The sequence below is a fragment of the Furipterus horrens genome, unplaced genomic scaffold (genome assembly GCF_987537825.1).
Source record: "Furipterus horrens unplaced genomic scaffold, mFurHor1.1.pri manual_scaffold_2, whole genome shotgun sequence".
Lineage (NCBI taxonomy): Eukaryota > Metazoa > Chordata > Mammalia > Chiroptera > Furipteridae > Furipterus > Furipterus horrens.
The window spans coordinates 43,861,952-43,882,746 of NW_028327172.1; the positions used below are offsets into that span (position 1 = coordinate 43,861,952).

Consider the following 20,795-nt stretch of genomic DNA (forward strand, 5'->3'; position numbering starts at 1 on the left):
TTCCAGATGGCTGGTATCTGAATAAACTACTTTCCTCTACATCCACACCTGCCTCTCAAGTATTGGCTTTCATAGCGGCAGGCAGCCGGACCTGTGTTTGGTTACAGTATGCATCTTAGAAACGAAACTACTCAGCTTTCTATGGCTGATGACAACAGAGAAGAATCTCGACCAGCCCCTGTTTTAAAGGACATCCCAATTTTCAGGGAAAGTACAATCCTCATGAGTGGTTTCAGCTTTGCATCATGGGTCCTATATTGAAAGAAAATCTAAGTGATACAATTTGTTTACACTATGATACTTTCTAAGTAAACTTTTTGTTTTTAATTAATTCTGCCCAAGATACTGATAAGGACGAAGAACTGACTCAAGTCCAAGGCCCTGGTGAGCTAGAGACTGAGCAGAGGGCCGGTATCTGACTCATGTCTGGTGGGGTTTTCCCTGTAGCACAGGTGGGAGTATAGTCCTGCAGACTCAGGAGGAACCCTCCTCCCTCTCTTCTCAGCTCCTGCCAAGTGCGGGTTCCAACCAAACATTTGGCCATCTTACACCCTTGCGAAGCAATATAGGCTAAAGAGAGGTTCACCTGGGGCAGACCTGAAGGCACAACAGGCTACCTGGAGGGGTGTTGCATGCTTGCTGTGTTTGCAGGGATGGGAGGAGTTGTCATGCCAATACCACTGCGGTGGGTCTCCCTAGCCTCCAAAGAGCAGCCTGGCTCCAGTGCCACCTCTGCACTTCCAAGGACAGAGTAGCCGTGATTGCCACCCAGTATGGCCAAGTTAATTTCATTGCAATTGAGTCAACAGTCACAATGATGACTGTAACCTTAGAGAGTAGGCCAGGTTAGGTAGATGAGTACAGAGGACATATGGAAGGAACTGCCTCCCTTCCATCTGTGCAAATCTCTGCCTGGGAGCCACAAAAGTGCTGCCCTGCTTTCTAACATACTTCAGTCATTCCCTGATAGCAAAATGGCCAGCCTGGTCCAAATGCCAGGCCTTTCCTAAGAACCTTCCCCTTCAGAGTTATCACTCTAATCACAAACTCAAAGACGTCCTCTAGCAACCAACTTTGATTTTAGATGATGATGTCAAGATTTTTTTAAGGAATTAAAGTTCCTTCGTAGCCCTGACCAGTGTGACTCAGTTGGTCACAAAGCAAAAGGACTCCAGTTGGATTCCTGGTCAGAGCACACGCCTGGGATACAGGTTTGGTCCCCAGTCGGGGCGCATACAGAGGCAACCAATTGATGTTTCTCTCTCATGTTGATGTTTTTCTCTCCCTCTATTTCTCCCTCCCTTTCCCTGTCTCTAGAAATAAATAATTTTTTTTTAAAAAAAGCTCCTTTGCAATCCAACTAACCCATACCTTAAAATGACCTGCATATTTGAATGGGGAAATAGAAAACACTTTATAAAATATAAAATTCTGAAGAGCCAGAAGAAGTTACTTCTTGGCCAAATTTCATCTTTAGCCAAGACCTGACTTCTTGACCTTTCCTACATAGCAGCCAAATCTTCCCTATCCTGCTGCAGTCAAGCATGACCCTAAGCGCACTGGTGGGGGAGTAACGTGTGGAGTAACAGGTAGTGCACATGCTACCACTGTTAGGAAACCATCATCATATAGACATCATCTCTGTGATGCCATGGAACAGTCCAAAGCAGTTAGATTAAGGAGGGGAGGACTTAGTTACACGGACAGGTTAGCCATTTCCAGAGGGTTAGCACTATATATAGCCTTCTCGACCTCGGAGATATTGACACAAGATTAAGGGAAGACAGGCAGCGCTCGGTCCATTCTGGACGCCTGATGCCAAACAGAGCATCACAGGCACAGCCCTGGCCTAGTAAGCCATGAGCATGTGCTCCTGCGAGGCCTGGCGCCCCCTTTCTCCAGAAAGTAGGGCCACTTGGAGAGTTGAAGCACACCCTGAGTCCCCGGGCTGCGTTCACTGGTAAGGTTAACAAGTGAAAGTACTGACTTTAAGACGAAGGCATGGAGATACCCCAGGTTGATTTTGTTATTTTTCCTTTGGGGGGGGGGGGGGGAGGAAGCGAGAAAGGTGAACCGGGCCTAAAGCTAGAACAGAAAATAGTGATTGAGAAAAGCGGGCTGTGGCCAGACAATACTGTGGGAAAATTTTAGTGAGCCGTCCAAAAGGTCTTCACGTCGAGGCCTTCTACAGCTCTACCAGCCTCGATCCTCCGTTGCTGCGCTGAAGGTAGCTGAGTGAGCAAGAAGCAGGACGGGTGCCTCACCTCGCAGTACAGCCCTCTGCCCCGAAGTCTCATCATACTGTTTGCCCTCTGCTGAGCAAACGCGTCACCTGATGGCACCGCCCAGGCCGCTCAGAGCCCAGGCAAAGGACCGGGCTGGGTCGGGGCGCCGCTCTCGCTCCTGCCGCCCTCCCGCCCTGCTCATTCCGTGGACTCGGGCGCCGCTGCGCGGCCGCGGTCAGGCGGCGCTCCTACTTCGGGAGCGCTCGGTCCCAGCGCCGGGCCCCCAGAGGCCTAGGGGTCGCGCCCGCAAGCACAGTGCCTACCTGGCGGCCCACGAAGCCGCCAGCCTCCCCGAGGCCTTGTCAGCGAGCGGCGGAGCCGCTGTTGGCGAAGTCACCGGGCTCCCCGGGGCCGTGTCGACGGCGGCCAGCCGGGCAGAGCTAACGAGCCCCGCGGGAATGCGGAGGCGGAGGCCCGGCGTGGCAACCAGGAGCACGTCGCCGCCGCAGAACCGGCCTGGCGGAACCGCCTTTCTCCCGCTTGCAGCCACCCGGAGTCCACAGCCGCCTCCTCTTTTACTCAGGGAGCTCCCCGCCTCACCCCCACCCTACCCACGCTCGGCCATCAAGCTGCCCTCGAGAACTGCGCTGGAGTCAGAAGGGGCTCTCGCCTGTCCAGCCCAGTGCAAGTGGGCCAGCAGTCGCCGGGGGCCGACCAAAAACGCATGCACCTCCAAGGGAAAGGCATTGGCGGCCTCTCAGCCGGGCCCTGTGGGTGCTCTGAAAATACTCATAAAATTGACCCGGCTTGGGAGCCGCCTACTCATCTCCCTGAGCTCTGCTTATCAGATGGGGATAACAATAGGGTGTTGTATTGATAATAATCTAATATTTATTGCCCATTTACCATTTGCCAGGAATTATGCTGAGCATGTTATTTCACCAGTCATCTCATTTAGTCCTCATAAAACACTGACGGGACTTGTCATATGTGTGCCATTATTCCCACTTTACAGACAGGAAAACTGAGGCCAAGGATCACGTCACTTGCCAAAGCTCTTTACTCGAGAGTTTTCATAAGCGTCTTCCAGGGGTCACAACCCACACACATACTCCTCAGAACAAGGGATTCTGTGGCCCAATAATTTGGAGAAGCACTGGATATTTTATCTCCCTCTGCTTCGTGAAGGCTGAGATGCGTTTTAGCCAGTTAGAGTCTCTCAGAAAAGAAAACTTTACTTTGGTTTAATTCAGTGTTTTCCAAACTTACTTGAACAGGGCACCTCTTTTTTAAAAGAAACTGTGATTAGTGTGGAACTTTGTTCTACAAACTACACCTTGGGACACGCTTGCCTCCTTAGTCTCAAATGAAAGAGCAGGTGTGAAAGTCCCTATAAACTGCAAAGTGCTTTAGAGTTACAAGGGGATTTTTTTATTATTGCTATTGTTGCCATCATCATGTTCCTCGTTAATCTTTTATGAATCATCTCCATACTTTCTGGACACTCTGTAGTGCTGAGCAATAATAATAACTAACATTTACTGAGCATGTCTTATTTGCCAAGCATAATTCTAAGCGCTCTGTGTGTATTAACTAATTTATACCTTAATTTATACCCACCTGAAAAAAAGTGACATAAGATCATGATTAAATGAGTAATGGATGTAAAATTCTTAGAAGAAAAGCACTTAGAAATGCTACAAGTACTTGCTAGAATCATTATCCCCATTTTACAGAGCAGGAAACTGAGGTACAGAAAGATTGATCACATCTAGATTATGCTGTTGGTAAGTGGATTGGAACCCTGACAGCCCAGGAGCAGGGCCTGTGCAGCTTGTACATTCTGCCTCTGCCTGAGGTGGAGGGTAAACCTGGATTTGGCTCTCAGCAGCTAAGCCCAAATTCCCTGAGAGCATCTCTTCTCCATCAGGGGCCACCTCCCCCTATCCTGACCATCTCATTTGCCTGTGCTAATCACAGCCACAAGTACCCTCATGGGAGAAGAAAGGGGACACAATTTGGGGTTAGACAACCCTGCATTGGACCCCAGCCCCACTATTTATTGACTGGGTGATCTTAAATGAGTAATTTGACCATTAGTTTCCTCTTCAGTAAAAAGAGTGTCATCTACCTCACAGGTTTGTGTGAGGATAGACTAAGATAATGAATATCAAACACTTAGCACAGGGCCCAACCCATTTTAAGCACTCAGTAAATGATGGTCCAACACCTACCCTCACCCCACCTCCTCCAGGAAGCCTTCCCTGACTGTGCCTCTTTCCACCCCCACGCAGGTCAGGGCCCATTTGCTGTGTCCCTGATTTATCCCCACCTCAGCCTGCCACACTCCCAGTCTTGAGATCATGACTTTATGTGTCTCTCTCTCTCAGAAAATGGAACTCCAGAGGTTGGTCTTGTTCACTGCTCTATCCCCAGGGCCTATCACACCAAGCTCAGCACATAGTGGGAGCTCAATTAGTGTTTGCTGAATAGATGATAGAATTATAACAAGAAACACAGCTAATATTAATTATGCAGAGTCCACTGTGTACTACTATGTCCAGTTTTAAACACCTTATATAAATTCTAACTCATTTAATGCACCAAATATATGAGGTAAGTACTATTGTTATGAGATAGGTACCATCTGAGGAAACGGAGGCACAGAGATGTGCTTGGTAAATAACGGAGACAGGATTTGAACCCAGTTAGTCTGACTTTGAAACCTGCAAACTTAGCCATAATAAATGAGGTAAATAGATGGCTGCCTATCTACCCTCATAGGGTTACTGAGGCCAAAAGATATGAAGAGCCCCACACATGTGCACAAAGGTTTATTGTTACTTAAGCTCCAGAAAAGGAGGGAATTTGGGTTCAGGGTCTGCTCCTCCCACGCCTCAGTTTCCCCATCTGTGAAGTCAGGACTGGACTTGGTAATAGGAGGGCTCTTACAGTGTTGGTGGTGCCTGCCCGCTGACCTAGGGAAAGGGAGCTTGGGTCACGAAAAACCTAGAAACAGTAAGGGGGCTGCTAGGTGGGCCAGCCAGCCACCAGCAGAGCAGGGAGGGGCCCCACTGATGCCTCTGTGAGCACCCAGATCAGAGTTGGCTCTAATTCAGCTGAGAGTGGGGCCCAAGGGCAAGGTCTCAGCTAGGCTAGTGTGATACAATAAATTCAGGGCAATAATGACTATTCACAAGCAGCCAGCACTTTACAGTTTGTGTTATCTCACTGGGTCTCACACCAACACTGTGATTATTACCCCTGAAAAATAAGGCCTACAGTGGCCTGGGGCTTGCCCAGGGTCACACAGGGGGTCAGTGTGTAGACCCCACATGGCCTGTCCATCATTGACCGATCAACTGAAACTACAGCAAGTCATAATCTAGAAGTTGCTCTGGTTCTTTAAGGAGTGAGGTAGCAGGACCCAGGTGGCATTCCTGGGCCACAGTCAAGTAAGAGAAGTGGCCATTTCCACTCATTAAAAGTTGGGTCAGGCAAGCAAAGTGGGGACGTGGGGGTGGGCGGATCTCCTTGGGGCTTGGGCCACAGCTGGAGCCAGTGTCAGACTGGGGCTGCTGTAATTGGGCCCCAGGTGTCCTGCTGAGCCCTTGCCCGCCTGCCCGGGAGCCTAACAGGCCACTGAGGTCCAGCTCATTACAGCCTAATTGGTGGCAAATCCTTCAGCCAACCTCAGGGACAGACCGATGAGCTCAGAGTGAAAAAAGTTTGAGCCTCCACAACTTTCTCCCATGCGGCCACAACTTTCTCTGTCGTGATCCAAACTTTCCCAGCCCTGGGGGGCACCGAAGTCTCCACTGGTGCCCAGGTTTCTCTAGGTTGCCCAAGCCCAGGTGCACTATCAATACGCTGCTGTCACCGCTGGGACTGGTGTAACCCTCAGCTGAAGCTGAGGTCTGAGGCACCTCCAGGCTCCCCAGAGTGCTTACAGGTGCCCTTAACCTGGCAAGAAGGGCCTAGATCTATCCCCCACTCCCCACCCTATCCTGGGACACTTGGTGGGACAGCAGCCCCTTAACACCCAGGGAATGAGGCCAGGGTACTCCTAGGCCGAGCACAACATCCCTGAAGGGAGAAAAAATGCCTGGCTGTCAGCCTGACCGTGGCCCCGTCCAGGGAAGTTCCCAGAGGCCGCTCTTCCTCCTTAGCCCATTTAATCCTCACACCAGCCACAGGAGGGAGGGTGATGCAAAGATGGTGATGGCAATAAGTGATAAACAAACAGTTACTACTTCAGAACTAAATGTCTTCTCTGCATCAGCCCATTTACTCTTCAGAGAAGCCCCAAGAGGTGGAATTCTTACCCCTATTTCATAGATGAGGAAACTGAGACTCAGACCTGAAGCTCTCCCACCTCATACAACCTTTCCCTGTAGAAAATATTAGCTTTGACATGAGACTAATTTGGGCTCCAATCCCTGCCATTTACCTAACTGTGTTAAGATATTCACGTTATTTAACTTTGCTGAGTCTGTTTCTTCATCTGTTAATTGGGAACATTATTATATCTATTTCCTGAGATTATAAGGTTAGTAACGGTGTATCTAAAATGCCTATCCTAGTCCTGGCTCAGAGTAAAAGTTCATTAAATGACTGTGGTCAATACACTCTTACAGCTTGTGGAATGAAAAAGCACAGGATTTGAAGTCAGCAATTCAAAAAAATACATTTGCTCCCTTAACTAATGCCAAGTTCTGTAGCAGGCCCTGGAGTTCCCAGTGTTGGTTAGAAGCTCTCATCAGCAGAATGAGACCAGGAAATAAGTGCAGTGGGAGGGAGGATAGGTCAGGGATCAGTCGGAGATGTCACTTAAGCCCTCCAAGCCCAGCTTTATATGCTAGAGCAGTCCCTGCCCTGCAGGGTTGTTGTGGAAACCACATGTTACAACGTAGTAAGTATGGTCTGCAATTCCAGAGCCACAAGAAATATCCCTAACATTTCACAGATGAGGAAGCTGAGATTCTGGGACCTCAAGTCACTGCCAAAGGTCACCCAGCTGGTGGTGGTGGCCAAACCCCAGGGCTTTTCTGCCCGGAGAATGCTCCACAGCCTTCCTCAGCCTCCCACCTTCAGTCACTCACCCTGCAGCATTACTGCCGTGCTGGGCTGGACACCTGGCCCTGCCTCTTCCCAGGGAACTCACAACTAAGAGTTGAAGAAAGCAGGAAATGCTCGAAATACATGCATGCAAAAAGGACACACAGCCTGGGGGCATGTGGAGGGAGTGGGCGTAACTGATGCCTCTCACTTCTCAAATATGTAAACTGTGAGCTCCAGATCCCTCTCTCTTTGGCTCTCTTTGCCCCCAAATAAACTCACACCCTGTACAGAAACAGAGAGCTTGCTCTAGACACACAGCTTCAAGACCACAGTCCACTTGCAATCAGATGAGGCCCCACAATATTCTCTAAGAGAGAAATTCTCATGTGCTCTCTGCTCCTTAGGAAAGGTCTGAGCTCAGTTGTCTCAGCTCATTATGGGCCTGGCCCCGGATAGCTTTGCCCTCCATTCTCTGGCAGGCCTTGACCTACGGTGGTGGCAGAAGGAATCTGGGTCTGGGACCTTCTCAGGGCCCCTGAATCATTGTTGACCATCCATTTCCCCTGCCAGAAATATGCAAACCTGCAGGAGAAGTTGGGGACCCTGGAGGAGGGAGGAGGGAAGAGGCTGAGGATCTAGATGGGGGTCTGAGGAAGTGACCTAGGTTGGTCCAAGCAAGGCCTCCTGGGGAAGATTTGGGGAGAGCCCAAAGAAGACACACACACACACACACACACAGAGACACACACACACACACACACACACACACACACACACACTCTCTCTGTCTCTCTCTGTCTCTCTCTGTCTCTGTCTCTCTCTCTCTCTCTCTCTCTCTCTCTCTCTCTCTCTCTCTCTCTCTCTCTAAATGTGGGAACAGCAGCAATGGGGTTTATAATCAGACAGTCCAAGTTCAAGGCCCAGCTCTGCCAAGTCCTGATTGCATGGCCTTGAACAAGTGTTTGGCCTTTACCTGTTTCATCCTCCATAAAATTGGCTAGGGACAACCACATAGGATTACAGTATTGTGAGGATTAGAGAGAAAGTCTAGTGTTTATAGAGTCCATACTGTATGTTAGTAAATGCTAAATAAGGTACAGGCATTACCTCATTTGAGCCTCACAACATTCCTGTGAGGCTTTGCTCGTTCACAGCTATATACTACACCTAGCCAGCTGGGTGCTCAATAAATGTGCTGAATGGATGAGTGAATGAAGATGGAGTTGCTGTTATTATGCCCATTTTTCAGAAGAGTACACAGACTCAAAGTGAGGAAGCAACTTGCTAGGGCCATACAGAGCCAGGACTCTCGCCCTGGGTCCTGACAGCAGCATGTCTGACTGACTCAGGTTCACAGTCTGAGTGGAAGTGGGAGCGTCACAACAGGAAGGTCCAAAGTTGAGGAGTCTCCAACTAAGTAGGCAAGCTAAGCACAGGATTTCCCTTTCCACAGGCGCAGTCCCTCCAACACAGTCCCTTCCTGAGCCGCAGAAGCCTCTGCCAGATGTGGTGCTTGGGTGCCACCTTGTGGCTTATCTGGGCAATGCAGGCTGCACCTGGCCTGGCCAGGAGGCCTCGGCATGCACCCGGTCAGCCCTGCAGCCACAGAGCTGTCAGTCCCCAGATCCTGGCCGAAGCCCCAGCCCAGAAATGGATAAGAAAGGACAGGTTGCTCCAGAAGCTTATCTCAGAGACCAAAGAGCCCCCAGAGCCATATAACTTGTTTATGGGGCAGCCATGGACATGAGGGGGAGGCAGGCTTTTACACATCAGTGTGAGGGAGCTTCAGATCTCACGGACAGCAGATTTTGATGTGGAGAATCCTGACCATCTTTGGGAGAGACATATGGGAAAGAGATTAGGGCAGGGCTGCCATGGGGGCCAAGAAGGAGGAATGGGAGGAGAAATTGTGGACAAGTGGACCACCCTGGAGTGCTGGGGTGGGGGAAGGAGGCTACCAGGGTGTTCCCAGGCCCGAGGGGCTGCCCGAGTGCCCTCCACAGTGGGACACGGTGTGAAACCTGAGCTCAGAGACTCCTTGTGCTGCAGCAGCTCAGAGCAGCTGGGGCAGGAACTGCCAGGGAGGGCTTCCCACAGCAGATGGCACCTGAAGCCCTAGAGCAAGCCCAGGCAGCAGCCAGGTGATGCTGAGGGAAGGAAGGACAGAGGTCAGGCAGAGAAAGGGATGGCAAAGTGTGAGCATCCCGGCCTTCCTGGAGGATGCTGGCCCTCAGGGAGGGGTGGGAGATAAGAGTTTTGAATGCCAGTGAGGGAACTAGACCTCACATGGTTGGCAGTGGGGAGCCTTTGTGAGGTTTTACTAGGAGCGACAAGGTCAACTCTGCTTTCCCAAAGGATCCTTGTGGCAGCAGAGGGACTGGTGGGGCTGTGCCTGGATGAGGCCTAAAGGTGACCTGGGACTTAGGCTTTGGGAGCCAGATAGAAGACTCTTCTGAAGGTAGGATTAGCAGGACTTGGTGCCAGACTAGATGAGGAAGAGAGAGGAACAGGGTGATGTCCTGTAACCTGGCTCAGGCAGTGGGCTGGACTCCCTGAGAAAGGGCACTGAAAGGAGGAACCAAGAGGGTAGCAGGAGGGTGGGGTGGCAGTGTAGTCAGTGGTGACCATGTTGCACTTGAAAGGCGTGTGCCCACCTTAGGGATCACCTCCCTGGTTGCCCCTACTGTAGAGTTCTGGTGACGATCTGCAGGGCCTCAGAAGCATCCCCAAAGGCCCTCAGGACTCCCTCCTCTCTGTGCTGACACATCTCAACGTGTCACTGAATGTTGCCCCTCCAGGAGGGTGTCCTAGCCTCAGGGGGTGGGGTAGGCCATCCCTGCCTTGGAAAGCCCTGGACCTGAAGGAAGCCACAGCTAGGGACTCCAGATGTGAAAAGGACCCTTGGGTGCTAACTCAGCCTGTGTTGCTCACTCCACTCCTCTCAGCTGGTCTCTCTTCTAAGGCAAGGCTGGAAGCTCACTTCCCCCAGGAAGCCTTTCTGGCTTAGCTGTGCACTACATGCAGGGCTGTTTCCACCCTTCTTTCTGAGTGAATTCTGGAGCCAAGGACCTTATGCTCCAGACCAGATGGGCTCCGGAGAGCAGTCCCTTGCCTCCCCCACCATGATATCACACATGCACCCTTCCCTCCCTCACCCCTCTGCACCAGAGCCTGCCCCAGCCAGGGCCACTGTCTCTGTCCCTCTCTCACTGTTTTGAACATCACATATGGAAGCTGTAGTGGTTTGAATGGTGGCTCCAAAAAAAGTACATCTAGGTAGTAACCTCTAAAACCTTTGAATGTGGCCTCTGCAGGAAAAAAGTCTTTGCAGATATAAGTAAATTACAGATCTTCATATGAGATCATCCAGATTACCCAGGTGGGCCCTGAATTCTATGACAAATGAACATAAAAGAGCCAGAAGAGAAGGCACGTGAAGACAGAAGAAGAAATTGGGGTTATGGAGCACAAACCACCAGAAGCTGGAAGGTGAAGGTGGATGCTCCTCAGAGCCTTTGCAGGGGGCATGGCCCTGCTGATGCCTGGATTTCAGCCTTCTAGCATCTGGAATAGTGGGCAAAAAATTTCTGTTGTTTAAAAGCACCCAGTTTTCCCAATTAAAAAATGGGCAAAGGACCTGAACAAACACTTCTCCGAAGAGGACATACAGAAGGTCCATAGACAAATGAAAAAATGCTCAACATCATTAGCCATCAGAGAGATGCAAATAAAAACCACAATGAGATACCACTTTACACCAGTCAGAATGGCCATCGTCAACAAATCAACAAACAACAAGTGCTGGCGAGGATGTGGAGAAACGGGAACCCTACTGCACTGTTGGTGGGAATGCAGACTGGTGCAGCCACTGTGGAAAGCAGCATGGAATTTCCTCAGAAAACTAAAGATGGAACTGCCTTTTGACGCAGTGATAACACTGCTAGGATTATACCCGAAAAATCCTAAAACACTAATTCAAAAGAACTTATGCACCCCTATGTTCATAGCAGCACTGTTTACAATAGCTAAGTGCTGGAAACAGCCTAAGTGCCCACCTGTAGATGAGTGGATCAAAAAACTGTGGTACATTTACACAATGGAATACTATGTAGCAGAAAGAAAGAAGGAACTCCTGCCATTTGCGACAACATGGATGGAACTAGAGAGAATTATGCTTAGTGAAATAAGCCAGGCAAAGAAAGAAAAATACCATATGATAGCACCGAATACAGGAAACTAAGGAACAACACAAACAAATGAACTAAGTAGAACAAGGAACAGAATAACAGTTATTAGGGGGGAGGGGGAGGGGGGAGGAAGAGAAGGGGGATAAGTAAGGGAATGGTTTAATCAAAGAACATGTATAAATGATTCATGGACATTGACAATGGCAGGGGATATGATTGCGGGAGAAGGGGTGGGCTGGGTAGGGGGAAGCAATGGGGAAAAAAATAGGACAACTGTAATTGAAAAACCAAAAAATAAAATTAAAAAAAATAATAAAATAAAAGCACCCAGTTTAAAAGCAGCCCTAGGAAACTAATATGGGGCTTCAGAACAGTAAACAAACAGTGCTCAGAAGTCTGTGTTGGCCGCAGTGTGAACAGACCAAATGCTGTGTCCAGCAAGAGCCGCAAGGTCCTGGCGAGACCACTTCTGCCTGGGCTTCTGCCTCCAGGCCCAGGCCCTGTCCTGCAGCAGGGTCATGGACAAGCTGGGGGGCAGGTGGAGTCCAAGGAGCGCAATGAGAAGGGCAGTGTTGCCAGGGCTGCCCGGGGCCCAGAGAGTTAGTGGAGTACATGACATATACTCAGCCTGTGAGGAAGTTCCTCCCCTTGGCACACCTGGGCCTGGGGAGTAAGCAGGGTTTGGAAAGTTCCTGGTGCCTCTGAGACCCTACAGCCCTGGTTACCTAGCACTTCTGCCAAGCAGATGTCCTAGGGGGAGGGTGGGGTGTCCTGGGCTCCAAACCACACAATCTTGATTGGTTCCTACCCTCCCTCTCACCTCCAAGGCTTGGGGACCAACCATGCACATGCCCAACATCATCTCCGTTTCTGCCCCTGTGTGAAACCTCAGCCTCAACCACGCCACACCCTCCTCCTCTGCCTCTGTGGCTCTTTCTAGACCTCCCAAGCCTGCCTCAACTGTCCCCTCTTCCATGAAGCCTTCCCTGATATCCATGGGCTCCTCCACAGGGCCCACAGTGACAAGAGAAGGATGAAGTGGGGAGAGCCAGATTTGGATCAGAAGACCCATCCCAGCATTGCCACAGATCTACTGAGTGACCTTGGATGAGTCACCTAAAGTCTCTAGATGGCCCATCTCTAAAATGGGGGATAATATTCTCACTTCAACGGGCCCTCCCACAGCCTCATTCTCCTGCTTCTATCGTTTCTCCCTTTCTCCCATAAACATTATGTAAGTACCACTGATCCTTCAAAAATCTCACCATAGTAAGTGCTCAATAAAAGTTTCACACCCTTGGAATGCTTTATTACTCATTTCTGGCACCTAGAGTCTGCCTGCTGAACTGACCAATATCCTGCACTCCACTCACTAACCCTGCTTTGGCAGAACCACCCTTGGGCTGGGCTACAGCCTGAGTTTGGGATGTGAGGTCTGAATTCCTCTGTCTGTGTTGAGTTATTCCCCTTTAGCTTCAGAACAGAGACCTTGGGCAGCCCGGACCGGTAGGAAGGGTCTGGCCTGGATGTCAGGAGACTGGGCTCTAGGCTGTCCTATGGATGTCCTAGGAGACCAAGGACTAGACACAGGGCACTCTCATTGGCTCATCCGGAGCCTGGGCTCCCTAGGGGAGGAGGAGGGGTGCATTTAATGCACCGAGGGAGCCCCATTTGTTTGTTCTCTCTTCTCCTGCCTGACTGTGAGTATGAGTTCTGGGTGAGGGGCAGCAAGGAGGGCGGAAGGGGCTGGAGGGAGTTTCTTGTCAGGGAGTCGATGGTAGGATTATGGGCTGAGCAAGGCAGGCACAAGGAAGGGAGGTCACTTGGCCTCCACCCCTGCCTGCCATCGCCCTCTCTCAGTCCCTACCAATGACCCCGCCTCCCTGCTACTGGTCTTCTCAGAAGGAAATCCTATTCTAGGCCTAACGTGTATCCCTCCTTTTTGAGACCGAGTCTCATCAACAGTGGAAAAGCAGCAAAAGTTTAGTTCATCCTCTCATTTCTAGTCTCATCTTGTTTTTTCTTATAATTTTCCTCCATGGGACTTGCACCAAGCCCAGTGTCTCCCTTGAGGTAGGATAACAGTGAGAGGGATCTTGGCTTTGGAGTTCTAAGCCCGTCCCCATCAATTCTTGGCTTTATGTCATCAGACTGCTTGCACCCCAACTTCCCTTCCTCTGGCTGACTCAAATTCTACTCTCAGATTAGACGTCCTTCCCTCTGAGGAGCCTTCATGATCCCAGAGGCTGAGTTAGAGATGTCCACGGGGCTCCATGGCACTCTGGTTCTCCCCATTGCACTCCTAAGTACCTTGGGCATTGAAAGCACATCTAATGCACCATGAAGCCCCAGTGCCTAGCAGAGAGCCTGGTACATGATAAACTTAAATGAGCAAATAAACGGACAAATAAAGGATGACTTCACATGTTGGACTCTCAGTTGTAATACCTGCCTAACAGAGACACTATGGTTACAAAAAAAGGGTGAAACTATATGTGAAAGTACTGATATTTCACAGAATCCAGACTACAGCAGGTCCTCAGAAAAGTGTTAGCTTTCCTCCTGCTCCTTCCTATCAGAACAACCCTGAAAAGGTAACTATTTCTCAGAGTTAACATAGGACAGAGCTGGGACCATTGAGATGACACTACACAAAGAGAGATGGCAGGCCTAAGGAAGGAAAGGTGTTCAGATAAAGCCACTGGTTCGTGGAACTGGTGAGCAACCTGTACAGCTGTGCAGGCTGAGGGCCTTCATATCGGGGAAGGAGCTGAATGAGATAACCTCTGTGCTCCTCTGCTGCCCCTGTTGTGAACTTGTGCATGGTCACAGAGGCCCAGAAGGGGGCGGGAGGAGGCCCCCACGTGCCCTGGGGCTGGACATTTAGGGATCACTGCTACCAATACTCCAAATACCGGGAAGTTGGCAGTTGCCATCTTGTATGAGCACAGAAAATCTTCCCTCTGTGATAACCTATGTTTCTGAAGCCCAAATCCTCCATCTTCTGAGTTTTTGATGTCTGAGAAGTGAGAGGAGGTGCCATATTTTTGTTATGGGATTCAGTCTGTGGTAGAATCACTTGTTTATGGATTCCCGTGTGTGTCACTGAATGTTGTAGTGAGTGTGTATATGTGGTTTCACACACACCACCCCCCTCCAAATGACTACAGTTCTTACTCCACAAAGTGAGTTGAAATGAGCTGGCTGGAGCACAATTCAACATGTCACCAATTTAGAGTCAGAGATTCAATCTTCAGGTTACGATATTTAATTGCCCTATTGAGATGCAAATCACCCCGTAGGAATCTATGCTAATAAATTTAAAATTCTTTATGAAATGGGCAAATTACCAGGAGGATGTAATTTTCCAAGTTTACTTAAGAAGATATTTAAAACCTAAGTAGATTAGTTGCTGTGAAAGAAATCAGAAAGCATTATGAAATAATTATCACCCAAACAAGGTCTGTGCACAGGTTGTATAATTGTTGAGTTTTTTCCAAAACTTACAAGGCATGCCTCATTCCTGTCCTATAAAACATATTCTAGAAAATAGAACTTAAAAAGTGAATTGAGTTGATTCATTATGAAGCTGGTATAACTGTGATACAAAAACTTCATAAAGATATTTTCAAAAATGAAACCAATGGATCAATTCTCAATAAAATAGAAGCATGCCAATATCAGCAAAACTTAAAAGTATAACCACTATGTAATAAATATACTTGTCAACAGGTCAGATTTTAAAAGTATTGGTTCCAAAAAAGCACGTGAAAACATTAAACATAAATTCCTCATATTTTTCATTATTAAAAATTAGTAACAGGATGATATTTCACTAACATGAAAAAGAATATCTATTTCAAACCAACAAGCAAAACGTACTTATTTGATGAACAAAAGTTCTAATAAAATTAAGGAAAAATAAATATACCTTTTCTTACTACTTTTTAGCATTGTTCTGCAAGTTCTAGTTTATAAATTAAGATACAAACCAGAAATAGAAGTCCACCTATTTCTTTTTTAAAGAAAAAGAAGAGAAAGGATATTTCTTCTCTGAATACCCAATAAAATCAACTAATTATTTTTCTATTAATAAGGATACTTTAAAAGTGGCAGTATATATGATAAATGTAGAAAATCAATAGCTTTCCTATATAAGATTGCTGCCAATTCAAAAACATGATAGAAAATTATTGTATTCTCAATGGTAATAAATAGAAAAATATCTAAGAATAAACTTAAAAAGAAATGTGGGAGACCTATTCATTTTTCAACAAATACTGTGTGTCTCCTTTGTGTCAGGCTCTGTATTAGGTTCCTGGAATATAAATATGAGCCAGGTGAATAGAGTGCCTGCTGTCACAGACCTGTACAAATAAAACCAAGAGACTATGGGAGATATAAATCAAGACTTGAAAACTTAGAGCATCATACTGTAGTCCCTCTCTATATCGCGGTTCACTTATCGTGGCCTCACTGTATCAAGGGATTTAAAAAAATATTATATTTAATTATTTATCACGGATTTTTTGCTATATCGCGGGATTTTGCGGTACTGTATACATATGTTGTTAAAGTTACGTAGGTTTAAGAGTGTAGAATATGTTTAAGAACATAAGTAGTGTTTATAAAAGTGTGGAAAAGGTTAATAAGGGAGTGGGAAAGGCTAATAAGGGACTGGGAATGGTTTATAAGTGTGTGGGAAGGGTTTATAAAGCCTTAAAATATATATAAAAACTAAAATAAATGTAAGGTTCCTACTTCGCAGATTTTCACCTATCGTGGGGGGGGTCTAGAATGTAATACCCGCGATAAGTGAGGGAATACTGTACTCTGCTACCAGATGGAAAGACTGAATGTTGTCAAGATGCCAGAGATTAATTCATAGATTTAATGAAATCTCAATGAATAAAAATCACAATGGGATGATTTTTCAAATTTGGCTAAATGATTCTAACGGTTGGAAGAATAAAACTTGAGAATAACCAAAAAAGTTTTTTAACAGAATTATTTGTAGAGCTAAGTGTCATTAGAAATCTAAAATGTTGACGCTATAGTGATTAAAATTGTACACCACTCTCTTATAACTCAATAATAAAAGACAATTAAAAAATGGGCAAAGGATTTGAAGAGACATTTCTCAAAAATATACCAATATGCACATGAACATATTCTCAATATCATTAGCCCTCAGAAAAACACAAATCAAAATGACGAGGATGGCTAGAATGAAAAGATAGACAATAAGTGTTGGCAAGAATGGGGAGAAATTGGAACACTCCTATATTAATGGTGAGAATGTAAAATGGTGCGGCTGTTCTGGAAAACAACCCAGTAAAAAGGTTAAACATAGAGTTCCTATGTACTCAGCAATTTCAATCCTGTGTATATATCCTAGGTAATGAAAACATATGTTCATACAAAAAGTTGTACATGAATGTTCAGAGCAGCATTATTTATAATAGCAAAAAAGTGGAAACAACTCACATGTCCATCCTCTGATGAGTGGATCATTAAAATGTGTTATTATTTATACAACGGAATATTATTTAGCCATTAAAAAGAAGTGGCATACTGATACATGTTATAGCATGCATGAACCTTAAAAACATTATGCTAAGTGAACCTTAAAAACATAAATGACCGTATATTTTACGATTCCATTTAAATGAAGTGTCTAAAGTAGGCAACTTCAATTACACAGAAAGTCAATTAGTGATTGGTAGCCTAGTGCTAAGAAGACTGGAAGAAATGGGGAACTACTATGAATGGGTACGGAAATTCTATTTGGGGTGATGATAATGTTGGTTGTGATGATGATTGTATAACTCTGAGAATTTACTGAAAAATCATTGAACTGTACACTTTAAATGGGTAAACTGTATAGTATGTGAATTATATCTCAGAAGAACTTTTACTTTAAAAATAACATGGTATTGGCACAAAAACAAAGAGAATATCACTACCTATATATAAAATGAGTCCATCACATTATAAGAACTTAATCTAGGATAAATATAGTAGCACACGGCAGTGGAGAAAATGGAGTAACAAACTATTATTTAGCAACTTGGGAGAAAAAAATATCAAGTTAGATTATCACTTTATGTCACATATCAAATTGAATTTCATGTGGTTCAAAACCTTACATATATAATTAGGCCATATTTTGAAGAAGAACAAAATGTAACATACTATCTTTCTGATCTTTGAATGAGGAAAGATTTGCTAAGCTTAAAATCAAGAAAAGAATTCACAGTAAGAAATATCAATAGACTTAACTTTATAAATGTAAAACTCTTACTCTTAATAATATCATAAACAAAATAAAAATAGTAACAAGATTTGGAAAATCTGTTTCAATGGATAAAAACTGCTGATAGAAACACTTAGTCCCTAGTGGTACATGGGCAAACTACATGAATAGAAAATCCACAAAGAAGAACATGCAAATCAAAATGCAATATTTTTCACCCATCAAATTACTAAACTAATTTTTTTTAATCATGGCAATTTAATCCTAGCACCAGTGATTCAGTAACAGGATTGATACAACTTTCCTGAAAATCTACTCGGTACTCTCAAAAACGTTTATATCATTTGATCCAACAATTCTATATCCAAAATCTACACTTAAGGATTTATTTTAAATACGGTCCAAGATTTATTGAAAGATGCATTTCTCATTAAATTATGACATTCAACTTCTCATTTTTCACCCTAAGAATATTGGAGACTCATGAAGATCAACCCCTGCTAAAGCTGGGGCAGGCCCTGGTAAGGGCCAAGGTACAGAAGCCAGGCCTCCTGCCCCCATTATCTTCCCAGAGCCATCCTACTCCCCAGGGAAGATGTCAGCATGGAGTAATGGCAGTTCCAACTTGTCCTACACCAGCTTCCTCCTGGTGGGCTTCCCAGGGCTGCAGGAGACCCGCACACTCCTGGTGCTGCCCTTCCTCAGCCTCTACCTAGTGATTGTCACCGCCAATGCCCTGGTCATACACACGGTGGTGACCCAGCAGAGCCTGCACCAGCCCATGTACCTGCTCATTGCCCTGCTCCTGTCTGTCAATGTCTGTGCCGCCACCACTGTGGTGCCTGCCATGCTGTTCAGCTTCTCTCCCCGTTTCAACCGTATCTCCCTGGCTCACTGTCTGATCCAGATGTTCTGCATCTACTTCCTCATTGTTTTTGACTGCAATATCCTCCTGGTCATGGCCCTAGACCGCTATGTTGCTATCTGCAACCCACTCCACTACCCCGAGATAGTGACTGGCCAGTTGCTAGCTGGCCTGGTGGGGTTGGCAGTTGCCAGGAGCACAGGCATTGTTGCTCCAGTGGTGGGGCTGGCCTCCCGGGTTCACTTCTGCCGCTCAGATGTGATCCACCACTTTGCCTGTGAGCACATGGCCCTGATGAAGCTCTCCTGTGGGGACATCTCCCTAAACAAGACTGTGGGGCTCACTGTCCGCATTTTCAACAGAGTCCTAGACATGCTGCTACTTGGAGCCTCCTATTCCCGCATCATCCATGCTGCGTTTCGAATTTCATCAGGCAGAGCACGTTCTAAGGCCCTTAACACCTGTGGCTCCCATCTGCTGGTCATCTTCACCGTCTACTCCTCCACCATCTCCTCGTCCATCGTCTACCGTACGGCCCGCACTGCCTCCCTGGACGTGCACAACTTGCTCAGCGCCTTCTACCTGCTGCTCCCATGTCTGGTCAACCCCATCATCTACGGGGCCAGGACCAAGGAAATTAGGCAGCACCTGGGAGTTCTGTTCCAAAGAGCACAGCTGCAGGCCACCACTGGAAAGGCCCAATCCCTGTCCTCACATAGGGAACTTCCTGACCGATTCTCTACAACTTATAGGTCCTACAATCACTCTTAATGTCAAGTGGGTGAATGGGCAGGTGAGTCATCTCTGCTGTATTTTGGCTTTAGCTACCTGCATTCATTTTTGAGAATCTTTTATCGATTTTCTGAAAAATACCTACTTATACCGAGTTATACAGTAACAAATTGCAAAGTCAGTTCTGTCTCTGGCTTCTAAATTTTCTTCTTTTCTTTCTGCATGTAATTTTATTTTTCCTTTTTTTAAAAAGATTTATTTATTTATTTACATGTCTATTTATTTATTTAAATATTTTTTTTTTTAGAAGGGAAGGGAGAAAGAAAGAGAGGAAAAGAAACATTGATCAGATACCTCTTGAATGCCCCCAGCCTGCAACCTAGGCATGTTCCCTGACCAGAAATCAAACCGGAGTCCTTTAGGTTTGATGGATGACATCCAACCCACTGAGCCACGCTAGTCAAGGTTGCATGTGATTTTCATTGACTCGGTCACTCTTGTCCATTCATCAGACACTTATTATACACACATCATGCTAACCCCATGATTACCAAGGGAAAAAAATGGTCTCTTATCCTGAAGGAGGTCCCAACCTAGCAAGCTATAAGTATGTGTAATGTCTTTACAATAATAAAAAGCTTTATGTATAAAATTCTGTGCGAACATAGAGAAGGGACAATCACAACCACAGAACACTTCACAGAGAAAGTGAATTTGAGTTGTGTAAGATTCAGTGTTTACTGGAGAGGAAGGAGGTAGTGACAAGAGAAGGCATTCTAGGCCAAGTAGCATGGGCAATGGGTAAGTGATACAGAAGTTGGTAACAGGTGTGGGTGCAGTGTAATAAAAATCTAAAACATGTGGTGTTGGCTTTGAGATTGATCTGGTCACCCAGCCTGTCTTCAGCAATGAATCCTGTTAAGTTAGTTTAGCCAGATCCCCTTATCCCTGATGTTTCCTCTTAGTAATTTTCTGTCCGTTGACCCCTACCCTGCTCCTTGGCTATAAATTTCCCCTTGCCCATGCTGTATTTGGAGTTGAGTCCAGTTTTGTACTGAGATCTCTTTTTCTTTATTGCAACTGTCCTGAATAAAATATTTTTACCACTTTAACTACTGTTCTGCTCGTTTATCTATGACAGAATTTCCACTTGTGTCCTTGCAGCTCTGCCATAACCATGAGAACACACTTGGGCTAGCCTGCTGGAGGAACAAAAGATGCACTTAGCAGAGCTGAGCTGCCCCAGCCATCCCACAAATGCTAACTAGATAAGCTGATAGCCAGCCAATGCTTAAACATGCGAGCAAGCCCAAGAGAAGTCAGTGGAGCCACCTAGCTAACCACCCCGAGTGTGTGAACAGCAAATGCTTACAATTAATGTAAATTGAGTTTCTGTGGCTGTTTGCAACGCAGCAATTTTATGACAAGAGGTAACTGACAAAATGCCTTAACAATGGTTTATACACAGC

The 20,795-nt window shown here is 46.4% G+C and overlaps 1 protein-coding gene across 1 annotated transcript; it reads left to right on the top strand.

The window, feature by feature from the left end:
- The first annotated feature begins 18,324 nt into the window (after positions 1-18,324).
- On the top strand, positions 18,325-19,365 carry LOC150018400 (olfactory receptor 52K1-like). The gene has a single exon (XM_090267305.1). It carries the CDS (start codon positions 18,325-18,327, stop codon positions 19,363-19,365), a length of 1,041 nt encoding a protein of 346 aa, XP_090123431.1.
- Positions 19,366-20,795: the final 1,430 nt, after the last annotated feature.